The sequence below is a fragment of the Puma concolor genome, chromosome E2, assembly GCF_028749965.1.
Source record: "Puma concolor isolate L17-30 chromosome E2, mPumCon1.1.hap2, whole genome shotgun sequence".
Taxonomy (NCBI): Eukaryota; Metazoa; Chordata; class Mammalia; order Carnivora; family Felidae; genus Puma; species Puma concolor.
Window position 1 is genome coordinate 7,784,258 of NC_141681.1, and position 19,921 is coordinate 7,804,178.

The 19,921-nt window shown below is 51.2% G+C and overlaps 1 protein-coding gene and 1 long non-coding RNA gene across 10 annotated transcripts in view; one reads left to right on the forward strand and one right to left on the reverse strand.

The window, feature by feature from the left end:
- The window catches only part of LOC147573348 (uncharacterized), a 125,863-nt gene that overhangs the window by 31,789 nt on the left and 74,153 nt on the right, over nucleotides 1-19,921 (reverse strand). For 7 of the 9 annotated variants that reach the window (XR_015244651.1, XR_015244657.1, XR_015244652.1 and 4 more), the window contains 5 exons: nucleotides 12,971-13,105; nucleotides 8,814-8,944; nucleotides 7,593-7,714; nucleotides 5,992-6,145; nucleotides 4,320-4,377 (listed from right to left, as the gene is read on the reverse strand). This is a non-coding gene — a long non-coding RNA (uncharacterized LOC147573348). Of the gene's footprint in view, nucleotides 1-4,319; nucleotides 4,378-5,991; nucleotides 6,146-7,592; nucleotides 7,715-8,813; nucleotides 8,945-11,989; nucleotides 12,177-12,970; nucleotides 13,106-19,921 lie in introns of all 9 variants that reach the window. The other 2 variants (XR_015244649.1, XR_015244656.1) reach the window with 2 other exon arrangements.
- Nucleotides 1-19,921, forward strand: part of LOC112857566 (polycystin-1-like protein 2) — a 94,882-nt gene that overhangs the window by 24,016 nt on the left and 50,945 nt on the right. The window contains exons 8-18 of the mRNA XM_086688839.1: nucleotides 1,530-1,607; nucleotides 4,354-4,403; nucleotides 6,152-6,269; nucleotides 7,847-8,054; nucleotides 9,737-9,857; nucleotides 10,537-10,678; nucleotides 11,920-12,096; nucleotides 13,370-13,515; nucleotides 14,181-14,375; nucleotides 17,164-17,295; nucleotides 18,622-18,804. Coding sequence (XP_086544965.1) covers nucleotides 1,530-1,607; nucleotides 4,354-4,403; nucleotides 6,152-6,269; nucleotides 7,847-8,054; nucleotides 9,737-9,857; nucleotides 10,537-10,678; nucleotides 11,920-12,096; nucleotides 13,370-13,515; nucleotides 14,181-14,375; nucleotides 17,164-17,295; nucleotides 18,622-18,804 — 1,550 coding nt within the window. The remainder of the gene's footprint in view (nucleotides 1-1,529; nucleotides 1,608-4,353; nucleotides 4,404-6,151; nucleotides 6,270-7,846; nucleotides 8,055-9,736; nucleotides 9,858-10,536; nucleotides 10,679-11,919; nucleotides 12,097-13,369; nucleotides 13,516-14,180; nucleotides 14,376-17,163; nucleotides 17,296-18,621; nucleotides 18,805-19,921) is intronic.

A 19,921-nucleotide genomic window follows, 5' to 3' on the forward strand; every position in this document is an offset into this window, starting at 1 on the left:
GAGAGGAAGAGTCAAGATGCTGGCTGGAATAGAGACAGGGTGACAGACTGGCTGGCACCACCAAGGGAGGAGACTAGAGGAGACATTTGCATTTAATCTGGAGAGAACAGAGAGTCCTTCAGGGCAATGTGGTGAAGTCAGCAGCCAGGAATGTGATGAGGGTCACAGAGTCCCCAGCCCACCCAGAACCCTGCCTACCTTCCCCGCCAAGGATCTCAGAAGTCTGTAAGAGAGGTGGAAATACTGTGCCGGGGTGGGGCTACAGTGCCCTCAAGCAGCAGATTTAGCAAAAGAGATAGGTTAAATGACAGGTTTCAGAAGAAAACCATTACAACTTTGCCAGGTATCAAAGGTCCAGCTTGGAACAAGAGGAATCCAGAGTGAAATGAAATGACAATGGAAAACATACACACTATATAGGCTATAAATCAAATGCAAATTAATTTTTGTTGTCTACAAAAGCCGCTTGGCAGGGGATAATAGATAAAATCTCTACATGCCCTGTGAAGTTGTGGCTCACTCTTAGATGGTAAGTAGTCCTCTTTTCCCCACAAGAAAAACAGATTTGGATGAGATAAAGGGGGTGAAGAGGAAGGAAAGGGCACCAGGTAGGGCAGGAAGACCCTCACTTGTCAGCGCTGGCCCGGTCCTGGCCAGCCTTGCCTGCCAACCAATGCTCACCAGCCCAGCAGATGTTTGCAGCTGCCTCTTGCAGGAGCTTCTGTGGGCTTCTGAGGTCCCTGCTAGGTCCCTGAGTTGGGGAGGGGGGCAAGACAAACATCTGGTCCTCAGAAAATTCTCACCTTTTCTTTGGCCAGCTACCGGTAGTTTTTCAAACACGGGAATGCAGCCCTTTCCTGCCCCCACTCTCCCTCTCACTCCACCCCGTCATAGACCATCCTTCAAGAGTATGAGAAAGGAACCTGTCCATGGGGGTCCCGGATCTGAAAGAGCACATATCCACCTTTCCCAGGGTCCCCTCTGATGAGCTCCTGTCTGGGCTCGAGAGAAGAAGGTAGCACCCACCACCTTTCCCCATGAGGGAGGAGGGTGGGATACACACATACCCTGAGTCTTACAAATCCTTCTCTCCCCTCTCTGCTCCTCAGTCTTTTGAAAGTCCTGTCATGTCCCTTCTTCTGCTGGGATCTCCTCTCTAATCTGACCAATGAGCACTACTCGTCCTTTGAACTTTAGCTTTAGCCTTGCCATGAACCACGATCAGTGCAGTGACTCCCTACTACATGTCCACAATGCCCCCGTGCCAATTCTTGCCATGGTTGGCACTTGGTCTCCTGCAAGCATACTAGACTATAAGGACCTTGGAGACAAAGACCATGTTTCATTCACCTCTGTGTCCCAGAGCCTTGCACCACGCCTGGTATACAACAGGGGTCCATTAAATGCTCAGGATGAAAGATTCAAATGCTTCTGTCAGCGGACCAGGAAGCATAGCTTGGGAGAGCTGTCTCAACACAAGTTAAACAATTTATTGCAACACCCTTAAGTCTCCACCTTTTGCATTACAGGCACCTTTCTGGTCACGGTGACGGTGAGGAATGCCTTCTCAAACCTGAGTCTGGAAATTGGAAGCATCACTGTTTCAGGCAAGGAATTTCTGCAAGGGGCTATAAAACTCATGACCAGCAGTCTGGGTCATCGCACTTGCTCGGGATCCAGGGAGGGACTCTTCAAAACAGAGCTCTGAATGCTTACCTTGCTCTGTAGATTTTAAGAATTCTCTGGTTACTCTAAAGCGCTGTCATGTACACAGTAAAACATTCAACCGCTGTTACAGAATTCTAAAACATCCGAGTTTGCTGCTTTAGGCTCCAAGCAACAGGAGGCCCAACCTAGGTGGCTTTAAGTTTGGTCGTTATGATGTCACATACTGAGAAGTTAGGAGGTAAGTAGTTCCAGGATTGGTTCAGCGGTCCAGTGTCACCGGCAGGGACCCAGGCTCAGTCTGCTATTCTGTTCTGCCACCCTCAGAGTTTCTGCTTTGCCCATAGGGTTGCATCTCATCAACATGGCTGCTGCAGTTCCAAACATCGCAGGTCAACCCAGAATCATCCAGCAGCTGCACAAGCCCGTTTCCCCCTCTGTAGCTCTTGTTACTAGGAGGGAAGTTTTCCCCACAAGTCCCCAGCATTCTTCTCCTCAGATACCATCAGCCGGGGTCACGTACCCTAGCTCTAAGGGGTGCTGGGAAGCAAGTATCCAGCAAGTATCCACCCTGGCTGTAAGGGGTGCTGGGAAGAAAGTATCTAGCACCTCCAGCTCTGTGGAAGAAGGTGGATTCTGGGAGCCAAGAAGAAGGGTGGGGTAATGGCTGGTAGGTGGGCAGCCAACAGTAGCTGAAAGTCACAGAGCTGAAAGTCCACAGCAAATGTGTTTGCCAGGACTCTTTGTGTAGCAAGGGACAGAAAAGCAGTTCAGACTGGCTCAACTCAAAGGGAAATTTTATCAACTCACAAAAAGAAAAGGCCAGGGGCACCTGGGTGACTCAGTCGGTTAAGCGTCTGACTTTGGCTCAGGTCATGATCTTGCAGTTCGTGAATTCAAGCCCCACATAGGGCTCCGTGCTGACACCTCAGAGCCTGCAGCCTGCTTCAGATTCTGTGTCCCTCTCTCTCTGCCCCTCCCCCCGCTTACACTCTGTGTCTCACTCTCTCAAAAATAAGTAAACATCAAAAAATTAAAAAAAGAAAAAGAAAGAAAGAAAGAAAGAAAGAAAGAAAGAAAGAAAGAAAGAAAGAAACGGAAAGGCAAAGTCCAGAGTTTAGGCACAGCTAGATCCAGTCACTCAATATTGTCAGAAATCTGCCTCTTCTCATCTCTTGGTTCTATGTTGGCTTTATTCTGATTCCCTCTTCCCATCAGTAGCAAGATGGCCCCAGGCTTCAGTCCTTACTTAACCCTAGAGGAGAAGGAGTCCCTCTTTGCTGACATTTCTAGCCCAAGTCCTGAGGCCCCCTTTACTGGTCCAAGCTTGGTTCATGTTCCCTCCTGGACCCAGTACTGAGACCAGGGGAAAGTGGTATTCAGTTCGGGGAGACCAGGATCACATGCCCACCTGGAACATGCTGTAGGGGTGGCGTCACCCAAACCAAGGACTGAGAGCAGGGGAGGGATGTTTCCCGGGGGAAAGAATCACCCGTAAGTGCTGTTACCAAAACAAGGGGGCACGGATGCCTGGATGGGGGACAAAACCATCAGATGTCTGTGCAATTGTCCACAGCCCTCCTTTTCCACTTATGGAATGTGAGGCCCAGAGAGGTGAACTGACTTCCCAAAAGTCACTCAGCTAATTCATGGCAGGATCAGAGGCAGCAATTACGTCTCTTGATTTCTTCCTTCCGGGTTATTGGCCCATCTGCCTTAAGATTAAGAAGGAATCTCTGTGTCTGGCATCTTAGCTTTGCTTTACATAATTTTATAGACCTTCGAAGTGAGAGTTCTCAGAATGAGAATTCACTGGGAGAGAATTTTGTAAAGATCAACAGTACCCAGATGTTAACCAGGACACGAGAGCCTAATGACTCCCCCGGATCTGCCAGTGCAGATGAAATACATTCCTGCCTTAATCATTACACTTTAACTAGACATTACCATATTCACATTTCGATGATTTTTCAGGGCATATCAACTGAGTGTACATGTTCCATTTTTTTTTACCTTGCTATACTAGCCCTCTTTATAGACGTACACAGATTACAAGGCAATGGTATAGAAGCACAGCAGTCAGCTCTCCTGAAGCCTTGAGGATAGGGATTGCCTTTTGTCGTGGGTGAGGAACCTAAGACTCAGAAAGAATCACTAACCTGCCTGGGCTCACACAGCCAGTAAGAGGCCAACAGGAAGACCCAGAAATGCACTGTGGTGTGCTGAGGCCGGGCCCTAGCAGCTTGCCAGAGCTGGTTCTGTGCATCTGTTGCTCTATAATCACTGAGGTCAGCTCGGTAGCCTGAAATCTGCCTTTGTGGGAATACAAACACCACCGGAAGTAGTAAATGGTACAAATCAGGGCTCCCCACTCCCCACCCTTTAACTGGTAGTTAAACATTAACAGCATACAGCCACATGCTGGTCTCTAAATCTCGTGTTTTATTTGCACTGGCAACTGCCTGACTCTTTCTTAACAACCGAAGACGTGTCTTCAGTCCAGTGGTGGACATGATGGTTTGGGTGTTTACCCATTTTGATGACCTGAATGCTTGCCAAATTTCCCTAACTCATTTCCAAGACAGGTGGATCTCCCCAGGGCATCTTCAGCATGCCCTCTGACTCTGCCCTTTGGTAACCTTATAAACACCTACCAAAGTCTGACGCCTGTTCTCATTGTGTTCACAGCTCCTTCCAGTGTGCGAGAACCGTCTGGAACAAATGCCAAGAGAAAGAATGTGAGTTGTTTTGTTTTGTTTTTTAAACACTTAACCTCACGAGAAAAAGATGTCTGAAAACTCTGCTTTAGTTTTGAGTTTTGGCTTATTGGTGCTAATACCCAGAGTACTAGGAGGCATGGAGGTTTCTTCCATTTGAAAAGAGATCCAGAAGGACTGAAATCACAGAAAGCATGTTCTCCAACCAGAACAGTGTTATATAACGAATCAGTAATAAGATATCTGGGATACGTACATACCTTTTAGACATCACGGAAATTAAAGAGCACACTTAAAAAAAATCAGGATCAAAAAAAAAATTCACAAGGAAAATTAAAATATATTTGAGTGTTAATGACAAAATAACCTATCCAAATTTGTGAGATGCAGCTAAAGCAATGTTCAGAGGGAAATTTATAGCTGCTAATGCTTAAATGAGGAAGCAGGCCCATGTTCCTCAGTTTTTACAGCAGGACTAAGGCCCGACTCCTTGCTGTTGACATTGTCCATGCACGTACTTTATTCAATAACAAAGACTATGCGTTTATAATGTCAAGGCTTGGTGTTAGGGACTAGGGACACAAAGGTGAATAAACAGCTGTGGCCCCTGCCTTCTTGGAGCTTAGTGGGTGAAATTACCAAACAAATTAGCATGTAATTAGGAATTGTGGTAAGTGTTTAACTACAAGCAACAGGGTGCAGTGACAACCAACACAGCATGGCCTAGCAAATGTGATCGGATGAGGCCTCGTAGATTGGGACATTCAGGTGGAGACCTGAAGATAAGACGGTCAGCCTTGCTGGAAAGCAGAACAAGAGCTTTCTGGGTGCACAGATATGAAAGCCCCAAGGCTAGAAGTGTCCTGAGGCCTGTGGGCGGGGAGGGAGAGCATATAGGAGATTACAGAGAGATGGACAGAGGCCCGATCACATGAGGTCTTAGGTGCCAAGACAGGGGTTTGGGTTTTATTCTTAGGCCATGGGAGACCACAAGGGGTTGAGTTTTGCCATGTAGCCTCCTGTTACACCAGACTAAGCCCTTTAGGCCCAGCTGTTTGATAGGTCCTGCCAGAACTTACTCCAGGAACACACCATATGCCTGCCAATCCCTCCTCCTAGAACCCACAGACTCCATTATTGCCCAGCTTACCCTCACTCCTCCTCTTTCACAACAGCTCTGTAGTCTTTTTCTCTGGGGAAGCTTGTCCTGACACTGGCTGCCCGCCTTACAGAGGTCACAGCTCTGTGTCCTCCTCTGCACCAGACGAAAGAGGAAGGACATCACTAGCTTCTCTCAATCCGCAGCAACCCAGGCATCAAATGCTATCAAACCTTCTTCAGAGGAGCAGATGTTCTCAACCTACTGCCTCCCTCTTACACGTTCTCGTAATTCTCTGGGCCCCCCTCTCCTGTAGCAGCTAGAATTCTGTGTTTTAGTCATCAGTTTCTTTGTCCATCTTCCCTCCTAGACTGAAGAGCAAGGCCCAGGTCTCTATTCTTGTATCTCTAGGCATCAAGCATGGGACCTGGCCCACAGCAGGCCCTGGTAACAGTTGGAAGCATGATGGACACTCAGCACTGAGCCCATGTTCAGACTAAAGTTACTTACCCAGTGACCCATCTCCAGAGGAGAGCCAGGTGGATCAGATAGGGTCTGTCTCCATTCTGTGCCTTATGGTGCGACTACCCTTGGCACAGACTGCTGTGGGGAAGAAGGTAGGATACCAATTGTGGAGGGGCATCTCACCAGCCAGCTGCTTTTTCTGCAGAGAGAGAAAGGGGACAGGCAGGTGCACGTGGAGCCTGGCCAGTATGTGGATCCTTTCACAACCGTGACTCTGGGCTGGCCAGACAGGGACAAGGATTTACGTTTCCAGTGGTCATGCGGTAGGTGGCCTTAGAGCTCTGGAACTGTCCTATCTCACCACAAAGTAATGGATAGAGGTCAACTTTGCTTTTTTTTTTTTTTTCTTTTTTTTAATCTTCACACAGGCATTACTTATCCTTGACATTTTGTGTGCTTTGCATGTGCCAGAGATTGAAAATCCCATGGAAATGGGAGGTGGCGGGTGTGGGGTGGGGCGGTGGGGTGGGGATGGGGGAAAGCAGTGGCAAACCAAGGCAGAGGGAGCCCTAAAGGCAGCAACACAGAGATGCATTGAGAGGATTAACCCTAAAAGTCAATAGGCTTTATTTTCCCCACAAACAACATCAGTGCTAAAAACAAAGCAAAACAAAACAAAACAACTCCTCCCTTTTGGGTGGATCCCTTCTGTCACCTCCTTGCCCTTGCTGGGTATGTCACTGGGAGAGTCTAGAAGGGAGGAGGCATTTTCTGACAAACCAAGAGGACAGCACCAGTACCCACTTCTTAGAAATGGTTGTCCTGCTTTATAGGGATACATCCTAGCTACGTACACATTCTTTCGGAAATGAATGCCATCCATATCACACTTACTATTTTTATGATTTTTTTTTCTTTGAACAATAGTTCCTGCATATTTTAATGCCATGGTATCTTCTCTATCTTGATTTCATAAGAGAGTAAGTGCATAATAGACTGTCAAAGTTGATGTATGGTCATTTATTTACTGGTACCCTGTTTTTGGACACATAGGTTATTCGGAATTATTTGCCCGTATATAAACAACATTGTAATGAACATCCTTGTAGTTCTGCCTTTATCTGCATCTGTGGTTACCTTCAGAAGTAAGTTTTGAGAATAAAAAATAAATTTCAAGAAATGGAATAACTGGGTCAAGTCATATAAAATGTAGAGCCTTTTGATATCCACTGGTAGGTGCTCAGGACATTCTTTGGAATATTAGTTTTCACTATCTGAATTCACAGAGGATACAGGTATACAGTTTGGGTGGCTGAGCTGATGGCCTGACCCTAGGTCATGTCCCGTGAATGACTACCAAACTTCGGGGCAGGGGGAGCAAGGTGACTGATGGGTAAACATCGATCAACACAGATGAAGGGCGAGGGATAGACTTACTGAGCCAGTATCATAAAGCAGGAGATGGCATGTGTCCTCCCAGATGGGGAGAACGGCCCGCCGGATCCCCAGTGTACCCACAGGGACATACAGTTGAGGACAGTTGTTTCCACGTGGTATGAGAGGTACACCAGGGACAGGAAGCTGTCCTGGATGCTCCCCCAGGCAGAGCTGTATATCCCCGCCCCCCTCCCCTACTATATGCCTGCCTGTCCTCAGTGCAGGTCGCTGGTGCCGAAGAAGCAGACAGACCCTGCAGGTCTGCTCAGGGTCAGGGTGAAGGGTGGCTCATGTCCCCAGAAGCATCCTTCTGCAGTGCCATCCTCGCACCCTGCAAGTGAGAGTGTTTTTAAAAATCAAACTCTCTCTTTGGAGCTGCTTTTCTTATCTATGACTCTTTTCTTCTAAAAACCCAGACCGGAAGCGTCCTTGGATGATCATAGCCTTTGCCCCTCTCTCTCAGGACGTTGCTGGGCCCAGTGGAGCTACTGTGTTGAGAGGCAGCTGCTCCGTGTGGACCAGGGGGAGCTGGTGCTTCCTCCGCCCTGCCTGCCACCACCCAGCTCCGCTGTCACCCTGCACCTGGCCACCTGGAGGGGCGGGGAGCTGGAGAACCGGGAGGAGCAGTGTCTCTACGTGTCTGCACCCCTGGAACTCAGGCCTCGAGTCAGGTGGGGGCACGAGAGCAAACTCCTGCAGCAATGATGTCCCTTCGGCCACCGTTTACCGAAGAGCCAGGGCAGGAAAGGCTTCCTCAGCCCAGATGTGAAGAGGGAAGAGGAATTAACTTGGCAGCAAAAGGGGGGCTGGAGAGGGAATATGGGTGACAAAGGGAGGAGCACAGAATAAGCCAGAAGTGAAAGAGGCTGGTGTGGCTCATATGGAGGGGGACAGGGGAGCAAGAAGAAACGAGGGGAACAGGCAGGGCCTGGCTCTGGTGGGACCGTGTGGGTTATAAATAAAGACATGATTCTGAAGAGTTCTGGAAAGCCACCCAAGGGTTGCAAGCAGGCTGGGGACATGATCTTTCCTAGTACAGAACGCTGTGGCAGCAGGGTGGAGAGCAGGCTGGAGGAGGGCAAGAGCGGGCTCAAGGAGATTGCTTGAGCTCTTGCATCAAAGTGAAGGTTGAAGGAAGCTTGGTCTATTGGGTGGGGTCCAGACAGAGAGACGTGGGCAGGGATAAGGGAACAAGCCAGGGATGACAGTGCAGGACTACAACAGGAGGAAGCCACTCTCCCTCTGAGGACTATAGAGGTGAGCAGGGGGATGGTGTCCCGGGAACCCTGGGAGCTGCAGCTGTAGGGGAGGCGGCCCCCAACAGGAGCTGTGGGCTTGGTTGGAGGAGCACAGCCACGGCCAACAGCAGCCCACCTGCTAAGGAGCAGGGACCGTGGTGAATAAATACCCTCCCGCCCTCCCATTGTTACCTTCTGATCCCCAGCCAATGCCTCCCATTGCTGGACCCAAGCAGAAGCCAGCCGGCACAGGAATGTGGGTGACACAGTCCACAGAGATTAGCCTCCTAGTGTCCAGGGCCACGGAGTTGATGGAGAGCAGGCTGTGGGGACAAATAGAGAATGTCCAGCACACCAGTGTTAGGACAGACATGAAGACAGGAGGGAGATTGCCAGCTGCTATGCAGTTACAACTGAGAGGTCCCGGGGATGGGCTGGACCCACGGCAGGTGCCAAAGGGATCTCTCACTGGCTCAAGGGAGGGAGTGGGATGCTATAGAGAAGGCCCTGGAATCAAACCTAGACATGCTGGTTTGTGTTGCCCTCCCCCACTCAGGAGTCGTGTGACCGGGAACAAATCACGCCAGCTCCATGAGCCAGGTTTTCTGGCTCTGACAAGGGGATTCTAACATGTGGCTCCTAGGGTTGTGGTAAGCACTGGATGAGGGAGTAACGATGCAAATCATTTATAACCTGTGGCACGCAGGCAATAAAACCACAGTATTCCTTTATTATTGGAGCTAGAGGGAGTCACAGAAATCGTTCTTAACTCCCCATTTTGCAGGTGAGGAAACAGACTCAGAGAGTTTAAGTGACTCATACAAGGTGACCATTCACAAGAGGCAAGGACAGTATCTGAGGACCCTGGACTTCATGCACTTTCCACACCACTGTCCTGCACGCTGAATGAAGTGGGAATTCGGTCAGGCACAAGTCCTCTCCTTGACCAACGTCATAGGTCCTGGTTTGGGTTGGGGCAGGGGTTGCCTTTATTCCATCTTCCACCAGAAGAAAGGCCCTGTGCCACCTTCTCAAAGGACTTGAGAAGAACCGGACAAAAGACCAGCCCAGGAGGCCTGAGTGAGCTTCCTCACTGCGTTCTGTCTCCCTTTCAGCTGCGAGGAGAACTGCAGACCTGGGAACCCCAGGGAAGACACTGTGCTCAGAGTCACCATGGGGGATGGCTCCCCAGGGGCCGTGTTCAACTGGTATTTAGATGACACCTCGCTGGAGAAGGTGAGGACACTGGCAATCACCCACTCTGACTGACCAGACCTGTGTCGCATGTCCAGTACTGAGCACCCCGGAGGGTGGGGGTTGGGGGGTGTTCCCCAGAGGAAACCCAGGTCATTGGTCAGAAGGGAGAGTGGATGCAAGGGAGCAAAAACAATGGAGAAACATCAGAGCAGATGCTACGGGTGCCCCAGCCCGGTCCCTCTTACTAGGCTGATGCATGGTCCCCACCTGCTGTGGAGTGACCGCTGGCCAATAACTGATGGCTGGGGGTGTCTAACGGCCCAGGCCCCTTGCCTCTGACAACCTCTGTGGTGTGGCTGTCACTTCCTGTGGGATCAGGCTGAGGCTGGCTGGACACCTCCTGAAATCACTTCCCTGCCTAGTTCATTCTGTGCCCTACTCTGCTTCCCTCTTCCCTCTGGTTCTCCCAAGGGCCCTCCCGCAGGAAATGACCTGCCCGTGAATCCCCATCTCAGGTTCTCCTTCAAGGGAAACTGACCTCAGACAATCACCTAAGCAAGGCTGGAAATTGGGTCTCTGGGCTGACTTGGGGAAGCGGGTGGTGCCTTTGCCGCAGAGACAGATCTGGAAGGCCTCCCCAGGGTAAGGAGCCACTGCCCTGCGGATGTCCAGCAGCCTGGCTGCAGCCTCGGGGGCTGTGGGTGGTGTTCTCTTTCAGGCGGAGCCTCTCCCACCCGCCTGCAGACTTCAAGGATTTTGGCCCAGGGCTTTAATCCTCCTTCAGAGCAACACGTCCACGCTGCGGCTGAACAGCTCCTTCCTGCAGACCTGGGACCAGGCCCTCCGAATCAGAGCCACAGGTGCGGAAGGCTCCCCGCAGGCCCCGGCACGGCTTCCGCCTGTCTGCCGAAAGCGAACCAAGGCAAACTCAGAAACCCAGAAACGTGGGACATCAGTGCAGGGTCAAGGGCCACATGCAGAGTCTGGTGTCAGCCCCATCGCCACCACTTTCTAGCTGGCGGCAAGGCATTTAAACTCTCCGTGCCTCCATTTCCCGCATCCAAACTGCACTATGCAGGGTGGATGAGACAGATCATTCTGGTGCAGTCTGCGTGTCCTGCCAGGTCGTTCTCACCTTAAACAAGCCAGTGCGGTGGGAAATGTAGATTCTCAAAAAGACAAACAACGGGGGATTACTCTTCCAGATACATTCAGTTGTTCTCAAAGTGGCCCACGGACCACCCACACTGGGACAACCAGGGATACTGGTTTAAAACACACACTCCAAGGCTTGCCCCAAACTTTCTGAGTTAGGTCTAGGCCAAGGAATTCATTTTAACCGATTAAAATTCTCTTCGTGCCCAGCTCTTCCAGGCACATACTCTTTTTGAAGTGTCAGGTGGTGAGGGATGCTGGTGCAGGTAACTGTGGGCTCTTCGCGGTGCTGTGGAGGCCTGGAAAGAGCGTGGCTTTGGGTGGGGTCAGCCCATTTCTAGATTCTGGCTGTGGCCCTTCCTACTAGCTCTGTGATCTTGAGCAAGTCCTTTCATTTCCCAGTATACTTCCTCATCACCACAACTGCAAGGAAGCTGCTAATATTAGCCCTGTTTTACAGATGAAACACTGACTCTCAGACTGTGAGATCCTGGGGTGCCTGGGTGGCTCAGGCGGTTAAGTGTTCGATTTGGCTCAGGTCACAATCTCACGTCACGGTTCTTGAGTTCGAGCCCCACATTGGGCTCTGCGCTGAACGGCTCAGAGCCTGGAACCTGCTTTGGATTCTGTGTCTCCTTCTCTCTCTGCCCCTCCCCCTCTTGTCCTCTCTCTCTCTCTCTCTCTCTCTCTCAAAAATAAATAAACATTAAAGAAAAAAAAAGAGTCCCACAAAAGTGAGACCCCAGGATACCTGCATCAGGGGGAGTTGTCAGATGTGCAGATTGCTGGGCCCCACCCCAGAACCTCCAGAGAGGTCTGAGGCTGGGGGTCAGGAGAGGAGCCTGGGAACCTGCATGTTTAACAAGCTCCCGGGGTGATCCTGAAGCATGGTGGAGTTTGGGTGACTCACACAGCCCCCCAAACACCCTCTCTCTTCACTCCCCAGCAGTGACCGGGCATGCCTATGGGGAGGACACCTATGTGATCGGCTCTGTGTCTCCCCCCGAGGTGCCCACCTGCACCATCACTCCAGAGGAGGGTACCGTTCTGACAAGCTTCGCCATCTTCTGCGACACATCCTCGGCCCTGGGCCCCCTGGAGTACTGCTTCTGTCTGGAGTCAGGTACTGCCCCAGGGCTGTGCTCTCCCCTGAGCTGCTAGGCTCCGTTTCTCCCAGAACAGGGGCCTGTCTCCCTCTGGGAGCTGCAAAAAGTATGTTCCATGTGTGAGAGACGTTTGCAGAATGAAGACCTCCCCCAACTACACCTTAGCCCCACTCCAGGCACACTGACCCAGTCACACACCCAGGGAGAGGCGAAGCTGGCCCCATCGATATCTCCTCCATGGCTATAGAGGCCAAAATGACCTCTGCCCTGGCATAAAAGACGTGGAGGGGGTTAAATGGATGAGAATATGCAGAGGTGTGACCACTGAAGGCCTCGACTAGAGAAAGGTGGACACAAGCAATCCTGAGACCCAGAGAAGGGTGGTTTTCATGGGGTGCCAGTTAAGCAGATGTGGAATGCAGGGATGTTCAGATGGCTGTGACTGGGTCTGAACCTGGAGGGAGTCAATTCACAGAAGGAAAGTAGGTTCCATGTCGAACCTGCATCCCCCCCCAGATGGAGGCCGGCTAGCTGCTCTAACTCCAACTGGTTGTTCCAACTGGTTGCTCACACAGGTGAGCAAAGGGGCAGGGAAGTGAAACCATGTAAAACTCAGCTGTGAGTTATAATTCAGTAACTTCATGATTGTCTGCACATTACAATGATTAGTGATTCCACTGAGGGGGGAGGTCTCCTTTAAGGATAGGAAAGATATGCATTCATTCATTCATTCAACAATAAATATTTATTATACCTCAGGCTCTTCCAGGTGCTAGATACATAGTAGTAAACTCCACAGGGCAAGTCCCTGACCTCCCTGTGTTACAATTAGTGGTGGAGACCGTTGGTAAATAAAGACATAGGACAGGGGCGCTGTTTAGATACACCAACCTGGGAAGGCCTTTGTACAGGAAGTGACTTTTGAGTGAGCTTCGATGTTTTGAGATAATTTTTAAGATCGCCTCCTGCCCTCTTCTTCCTCCTCCTTTTTGTAACTTGGTTTACCTCCTGAATTTCTTTGTAAACCTGTAAAGAGGAATTTTTTTTTTAATTTTTTATGGATTCTAGTAAAATTATTCCAAAGTCATAGCAGCACACAATTACCTACAGAGACTAGGGGATCAGTATAGATGGCTGTCGTCTCTCTGAAAGCACAGAGTCGTTGAGTGCTTGCCACGTCTTTATGAGCTGTGGCTTCTGTGTCCTTGTCATCAGGCTCTACCTTGGTGGGTTTCCTGTCTCCCCAGGGCCTAGAGATGCCGCCCTAACTGTTCAGTTTCCATTTACCAGGTTCTTGTCTACACTGTGGCTCTGAACCTGCCCTCCAGTCAGTTTATCTGCCACTTGGAAAAGTAAACAATGAGTTCATGCTGACAGTGGTCATTTTTGTGTCCAATCGGGCAGGGGACAAACAACAGGCCCATGCACTGGTGAAGGTAGGTGGCAGCAGCCTTTGTTTCTTTCCTGAGAAAACTTGTTACCCAACTGAACTTCCCCAAAAGGGTGGCTGGGTTGAAGGGAGCTAAGGGCATGACCATATGAATCACTGATCCATTCATTCCTTCAACTAGTATTTTCAGAGCACCTGCTCTGTGCCAGGCCCTGGGGACACAGATGTGAACATGGCCACTACCTTTGTAGATCTTACATCTCAGTGGCCAGAATAGTGCCCTGGAGTAATGCCCTGGAGGCTTGGAGAAGGAGGACCCAGAGATGAGTCAGACCAGTGCCATCAGAGTCCAAAGGAAGGAGGGCCAAAATCAGCCATCAGGGCTACATGGCAGAGACTGGATTAAATCTGGGTAAATTTCAAGGGTGAGAGGCCAGGAGGAGCAGGAAGGGACTGGGGGAACTATGAGGAGGGCAGTGAGGGGGAAGCAGCGACTTATCCAAGGCTTGGTTTCAGTGGCCGTTGGATGCCTGCTACAAGCGGGCCCGGCTGCCCTCAGCCTCGGGAGAGACCCCAGGCCATGTGCAAAGCCTTCCCGTCATGCTCTGGCCTGCCTTGTGGAGACTGCGACTTCAGGCTCCGGATTCTGGAACAAGGACTGGTGAGTTCAGGGCTTCCCTGCGCTGAGCATGTTTCCTGTTTCCCGGTCAGGTGGGACTTGGAGACACCCACGTTGAGAATGTGGCATTCCAGGCTGCAGTGGTGGAGAACATCACCACCGCTCTGCGAGGCGAACGGGACCCCGAGCGGCTCTTCCAGCTGGCCAGGGCCGTGGCATCGGTGCTGGACCAGGAGTGCCAGGGGCGGGGCTGCAGGCGGCTGCTGAACGTGGACGTCAGACAGAAGGTGCTCAAGATGGGGCCCTTTTACACTGTCCACTGGGGCCCCGGAGTCTGGGGTGGGGAGTGGAATTTATGGAGCTGTGGAGAAGACTTTGGCATCTCCTGAGCTGTTGATGTCACTTCCCTCTTCTGGTCCTTTCACTAAGTGACCTGAAGTGATGGAAACCTGCTTTCCTTGCTCTTCCTGGAGTCAAAGCCTTCTAGGGAAGGAAGGAATTTAAGAGTCTTGCTCCAATCCCTCCTGTCAAAGGCGACAAAACTGAGGCCAGAGGAGAAAAGTGGCCTGGCCCCAGTCATATGGTTAATGGGTTGGGGTCAGACGTTAGACGTCATCCCACTTCTGTCACTTTCCATCTATATTGTCACAGGCTGGTGAATGAACTTCCCTAAGCCTCAGGTTCGCCACTGGAAAATGGGGATGATAAATAGTGTTTACCTGATAAGGTTAGGTCAAACCATTTGAAGTTACCAACATTCAACCATTTTTAACCCACAAAATGGCCATTTCGTGTGTTACAACCTGACACGATAAACAACTATTGTAGAACATACGATTACCTCTACTCCTGGTGCCTGCTATATGAGTGCAGGCACGTGTGGGTGCAGGTACACACAGGTGAACGTGCACGCACACGCACACACACGCACAGTAGCACATACACCTGCTGGGCATGAAGAAGAAAAGAAAGACTTTTCTGGTTCCCTGAAGGGTTTGCAAGAAAAGTACTTAGCATGGTGCAGGACACGTGGTAAGGACTTAATACAAAGAAGTGGTGGTTGTCATAGTGATTACTTATAGATAAATGACGTTTATTGTGCACCTGCTAGGTGCTGTCGGCTCCAAGAGCTTCATAGATATGTAATCCTCGTTAAAACCCTACAAGGTAAATGGTGAGATCCCCATCCATGTTACAGAAGAGGAAACAGAGTAAGAGAATTTGAACAGCTTGCCCAGGCCCACATTTCTAAGTAGGTGGTGAAGACGGGGTTCCAATGCAGACCGGCTCTTCCCCAGTCTACCTCCCGCCCTCCCAAGTCTCTCACCCCTTCCCTGAGTTCACATTAGTACCTCCATACACCCCCAGAACCCACCACCTGGTTCTCAATCTTGGTTGCTTTCACTCTGAACATTACCCATGGTAGACTTGCATTTGGATGTCCTGTGGTTCCCTGAGCACACAGACTAGGCAGCCCGACCCAGGGTCTCCTCATGAAAAAGTGGGGTCCTGGCAGCAGGCAGGTGTAAAACTCTAATGCGGTAACTGAGAAGACTTTAAGAAGGGCTCTGTTGATAAAAGTTGGGGCTCGGCCTGAAGTGAACAGAATCCAGAGGGAGCCACTGCATGTGGAGGGGCCCCCTGGGACAAGCAGTGGCTTCTGAAGAATGAGGCCGTTGACCAACCACAGTGGACTGGCAAGGAGGCACCGGGAGTATAGCTTCTAGCTCTCTCTCCTCCAGTCCTCTCATCTCCTGCTGCATGAGTCCACCGACAGAGAGTCAGGAGCCAGGGGCATCTCCACGGAAGCTGCCTCCAGGACAGTGACCAAGGCAGGAGGGAAGATCCACAGAGGCAAACATGACTTAACCTTCCAGAACACCTGACAAGAGTCCCCTCATATACTGGCCTTTTCTTTCCTCCATCCAAGCCATAGCCTGGATGCATCCTGACTTAATAGCAGACAGGTTCAAACTCTGCAGCTGCCATGAAGGGCCGTCAGACAGGTAGGCTGAGTGAGCCGTGAGGAGCAGGCCACAGAGGACTAGTCACTCAGATCTGGGCTGTGCCAAATGGTTGCCGCTCGCTTATCTAGGAACTCACAGCTAAATTAAATGGATTAAAATGGGGTGCCTGGGTGGTTCCGTCAGTTGAGCATCTGATTCTTGATTTTGGCTCAGGTCATGATCCCATGGGTTGTGGGAACTCTGTGCTGAGCAGGAAGCCTGCTTAAGATTCTCCCTCTCTCTCTCCCTTCCTCTGCCCCTCTCCCCTGCTCATGCCCTCTCTAAAATAAAATAAAAAAAAAGAAAGAAAGAAAACGAAAAGAGAAAAACTTAGAGATGAATTAAAATGAAGCAAAGTTTAAAATTCAGTTCTCCAGCTGCCCTGGTCATGTTTCAAGGGCTCAGTAGTTGCATTCGGTGAAGGGATGGTGCAGAGACAGGACCTTCCATCAATGCAGAAAGTTCTATGGGGCAAGTGCTGAAATTATCTTCTTAGTTCTTGTGTGTAGCTGTCAAGGCCGGTCCCCGGCCCCTGTAAGGGCTCTGTGGCTTAGGAGACACAGTCCCCAGAAGCCTCTCCACTCCTCCCTCCAATTTCAAAGCCAGCACCTCAACATCTTCAGACCCTTCATTCCCTCCTCCCTCCCTCCCCAAATTTCCCCTCCTCACTTCCTTTTCCTTCCTCCCCCACCCTATTCTCCACCTCTGCCTCCACCCACACATCTCCTTCTCTCTGACCCTCCTACCTCCCTCTTACAAAGACCCCTGTGATGGCAGTGGCCCCATCTGGTTAATCCAGATATGCTCCCATCTCAGAACCTCTCACTTAATTAAAACTCCAAAGCGATTTTGCCAAAGTCCCTTTTGCCATGTGACGTGACATACTGACAGGTTTCAGAGATTAGGATGTGGACATCTTTGGGAGGCCATTCTTCTGCCCACCACACAACCTATGAAGCAAACAGAGGTCTGCGGGCTTTGGAAAACCCCAGATGAGCCTGGTCACTTGCTGTGACCCCAAATCTTTCTGAGACAGAAATTACATTTCTTCTTCCTCCCTCTGCATCAGGTCAGAGAGCACATGCTGGGGTCACTGTCTGCGGTCACCGCCACCCTGGGGGACATGCAGAAGGTGCAAGGGCTGGCCCAGGTTCTGAGAGAGGTGACCCACCGCAGTGAGGAGCTCACACCCACGGCCCAGGTGAGTGAGGCCCCCTGCTGACCCGGGCCGAGCATGGGACACACACCTCTGCAGTGGGTAACTGACGACCCTCCTCAGGTCGACGGTCCCTCAGTCACGGGGCCACCAAAGCTCCCACCATTTGGTTTCCAAGGGTCCTGCATGGGTGGTGCCCAGAAAGAAAAGACGTCCTCCCGCAGCCCCTGTGTCTCATTCTGGTGTCCCAGCCGGGGTGCTCACACACCCCACTCCCCGACCTGCCAGTGGCACCCCAAGGGAGCAGCTGACTCTAATCACTGAGGGACACTCCAGTGTGTGCCCAGATCCTGCTGCTAACCCACCCATGTTCCCCGTAAATACACCACTGACGTCCAGCTGCCAGCTCCTGCCCTTCTTTCTTCTTCGACCCCCGCCCCACCAGCCCACTCTGCCTGCCCACACCTTCAATCCTTGCCTCAGGGTCTGCCTCTTGGAGAACTCAAATGAAATCACCATGCTCCCAGTGAAATGGTAGCCAAGGGTTCAAAATGGAGCCCTAAGCAGGGAGGGGAGAGCTACCCTGGCTGTGCTTCACCTACTGTCAGGAGGTGGAGCCCCTCACATTCTCCAGCCTGGAGCCAGCAAGGCTGACCTTTATTTCTGAGGCCACGATGCTTTTAACATCACACTTGCCATTTACACACCCATTTGCTCATCCATCCGTTCCATACGCACACATTGATTCGGTACCTGTGTACATCCGCCCCTCCACCCTTCCATTCGCTTATCCAGACACTAATTTACTCATTCATTCAACAAATGCTTCCCGAGTGCCTAGTATATACCAGGTACTGTGCACACACCAGGCACTGAGAATTCAGCAAGTCACACAGACATAGCTTCTACCCTTGCGGCATTTTCAGACTACTGGGGCAGCAAGAATTTACACAAATACACACAGAATCACAAAACTGGAATAAGTGTCTTGTCCATTCATCTATCCATCCACCACCCATCCATCCATCCACCACCCATCTATCCATCCATCCATCCATCCATCCATCCTTCCATCCATCCCCCCCAGTTAGGGAATGTTTACTGCTATGAGCTAGGCGTGTGCAAGGCACTCTGGAAAGACTCAGAGATGGACTAGGGTACTCTCCTGAAGGAACTTCGCACATTGTGGGAAGGAGAAGCTGACCTCAACTGAGTGACACGGGCAGCCTGTGCAATGGGCCCAGATTTTCCCTAGTTTATCTCCCCACCCTGCTCCCCTCTACTGCAGCCCTTGTCCTTGGAATGGTGCAGGGGCTGGTCTGGCTCAGGAGGGGCTCACGTTGCTTTCCCTTCCCCTTTGGGTGAGCCCAGCGGGAGGCCACCTGGGTTCTGCAGGATGCCAGTGAAGCTCTGCTGGCAGCGAGCTCTAAGGCCCATCCTGAGGACCAGAGGCGCCAGGCGGCCACCAAGGACCTGTTTCAGGCCGTGGGCAGTGTGCTGGCAGCTTCCCTGAGGGACGGACCGGAAAACCCTACCGGGGCCAACGGCAGCCAGGTAGGTGTTTCAGCCCAGATGCAGGCCTCCCGGCTACCACATGCCCGCTCACACCAGCCTTTCTAGATGGGTCTTTCTCTTCATCTTGCAGATGAGGAAACTGAGACACAGGGGCTAAAGTCCTCTCTAGGGAACTGGAAGAAAAGTTCCAGAGACCAGAGCTTCTGGGAGCCAGTGTGGTATACTAGGCAGAGCACAGGCTTTGGAGCGAGGCAGCCTGAGTTCAAATCCTGCCTCTGTCACTTTCAAACCTTGAGACTTGGGCTGGGTGCATGACGACTCTCGGCCTCATTCCTCATCTGTAAACTGAGGCAACCCGCCACCTCCCAGATAAGCCACCAACTGGTGAGATCACACGTCCACCCTCCCGGTTCTCAAAACACAGAACGCTGTTAGAACAGAGGCAGCCTCTGGAGTGAGAACGGACGTGGCACTGTCTCATACGGCCCCAGCGCCCTGACGGGCCACCAGGGGAAGGGCCTCCCAGGATGGCCTCACGATGGAGCTGAAGGCCCATCACCTTCACCAGGTGGGGCTGTGTCACGTCTACTCAGGAGCACACACACACACACACACACACACACACACACACACACACGTTTATGTTCCAATACTTATACTCACACATACCCTCAAACACACATTCGTACACAGACACACAATCACACAGATACTCACAAATACATACACACTTAAGTCTTTATATTCACGTCACCCTTAAATACATACGTTCGCATCCACTCAGTCATGTCCTCTCTCTCACACACACACATACACGCACACGTGTAATCTGTGCCCCAATAGGAACTCTTTGCAAACGTCCAGCCCTTCCCGGATCCTTGACCTCAGTGAGCCCACATCCTCATCTGGGGGTTTGGGTGGGGTGAGCAGCAGTCCAAGCCCAGGTGACCCTGTAAAATGGCTCTGCCTGTGGCTTTCCATTTCCCCACAAATAAGACGTGGCTGTGGGTGGACGGCAGGGTCGGACAGAGCAGCACAGAGCGGCACAGAGCGTGACAGCCTAGCGCACGGACTCAGGAGCCAGATGCCTCTCCACCTCACCGTTGAGTCCTGGCACTTGCCTTTTTCCACATGTGACCTCCACAAGTCACTCATC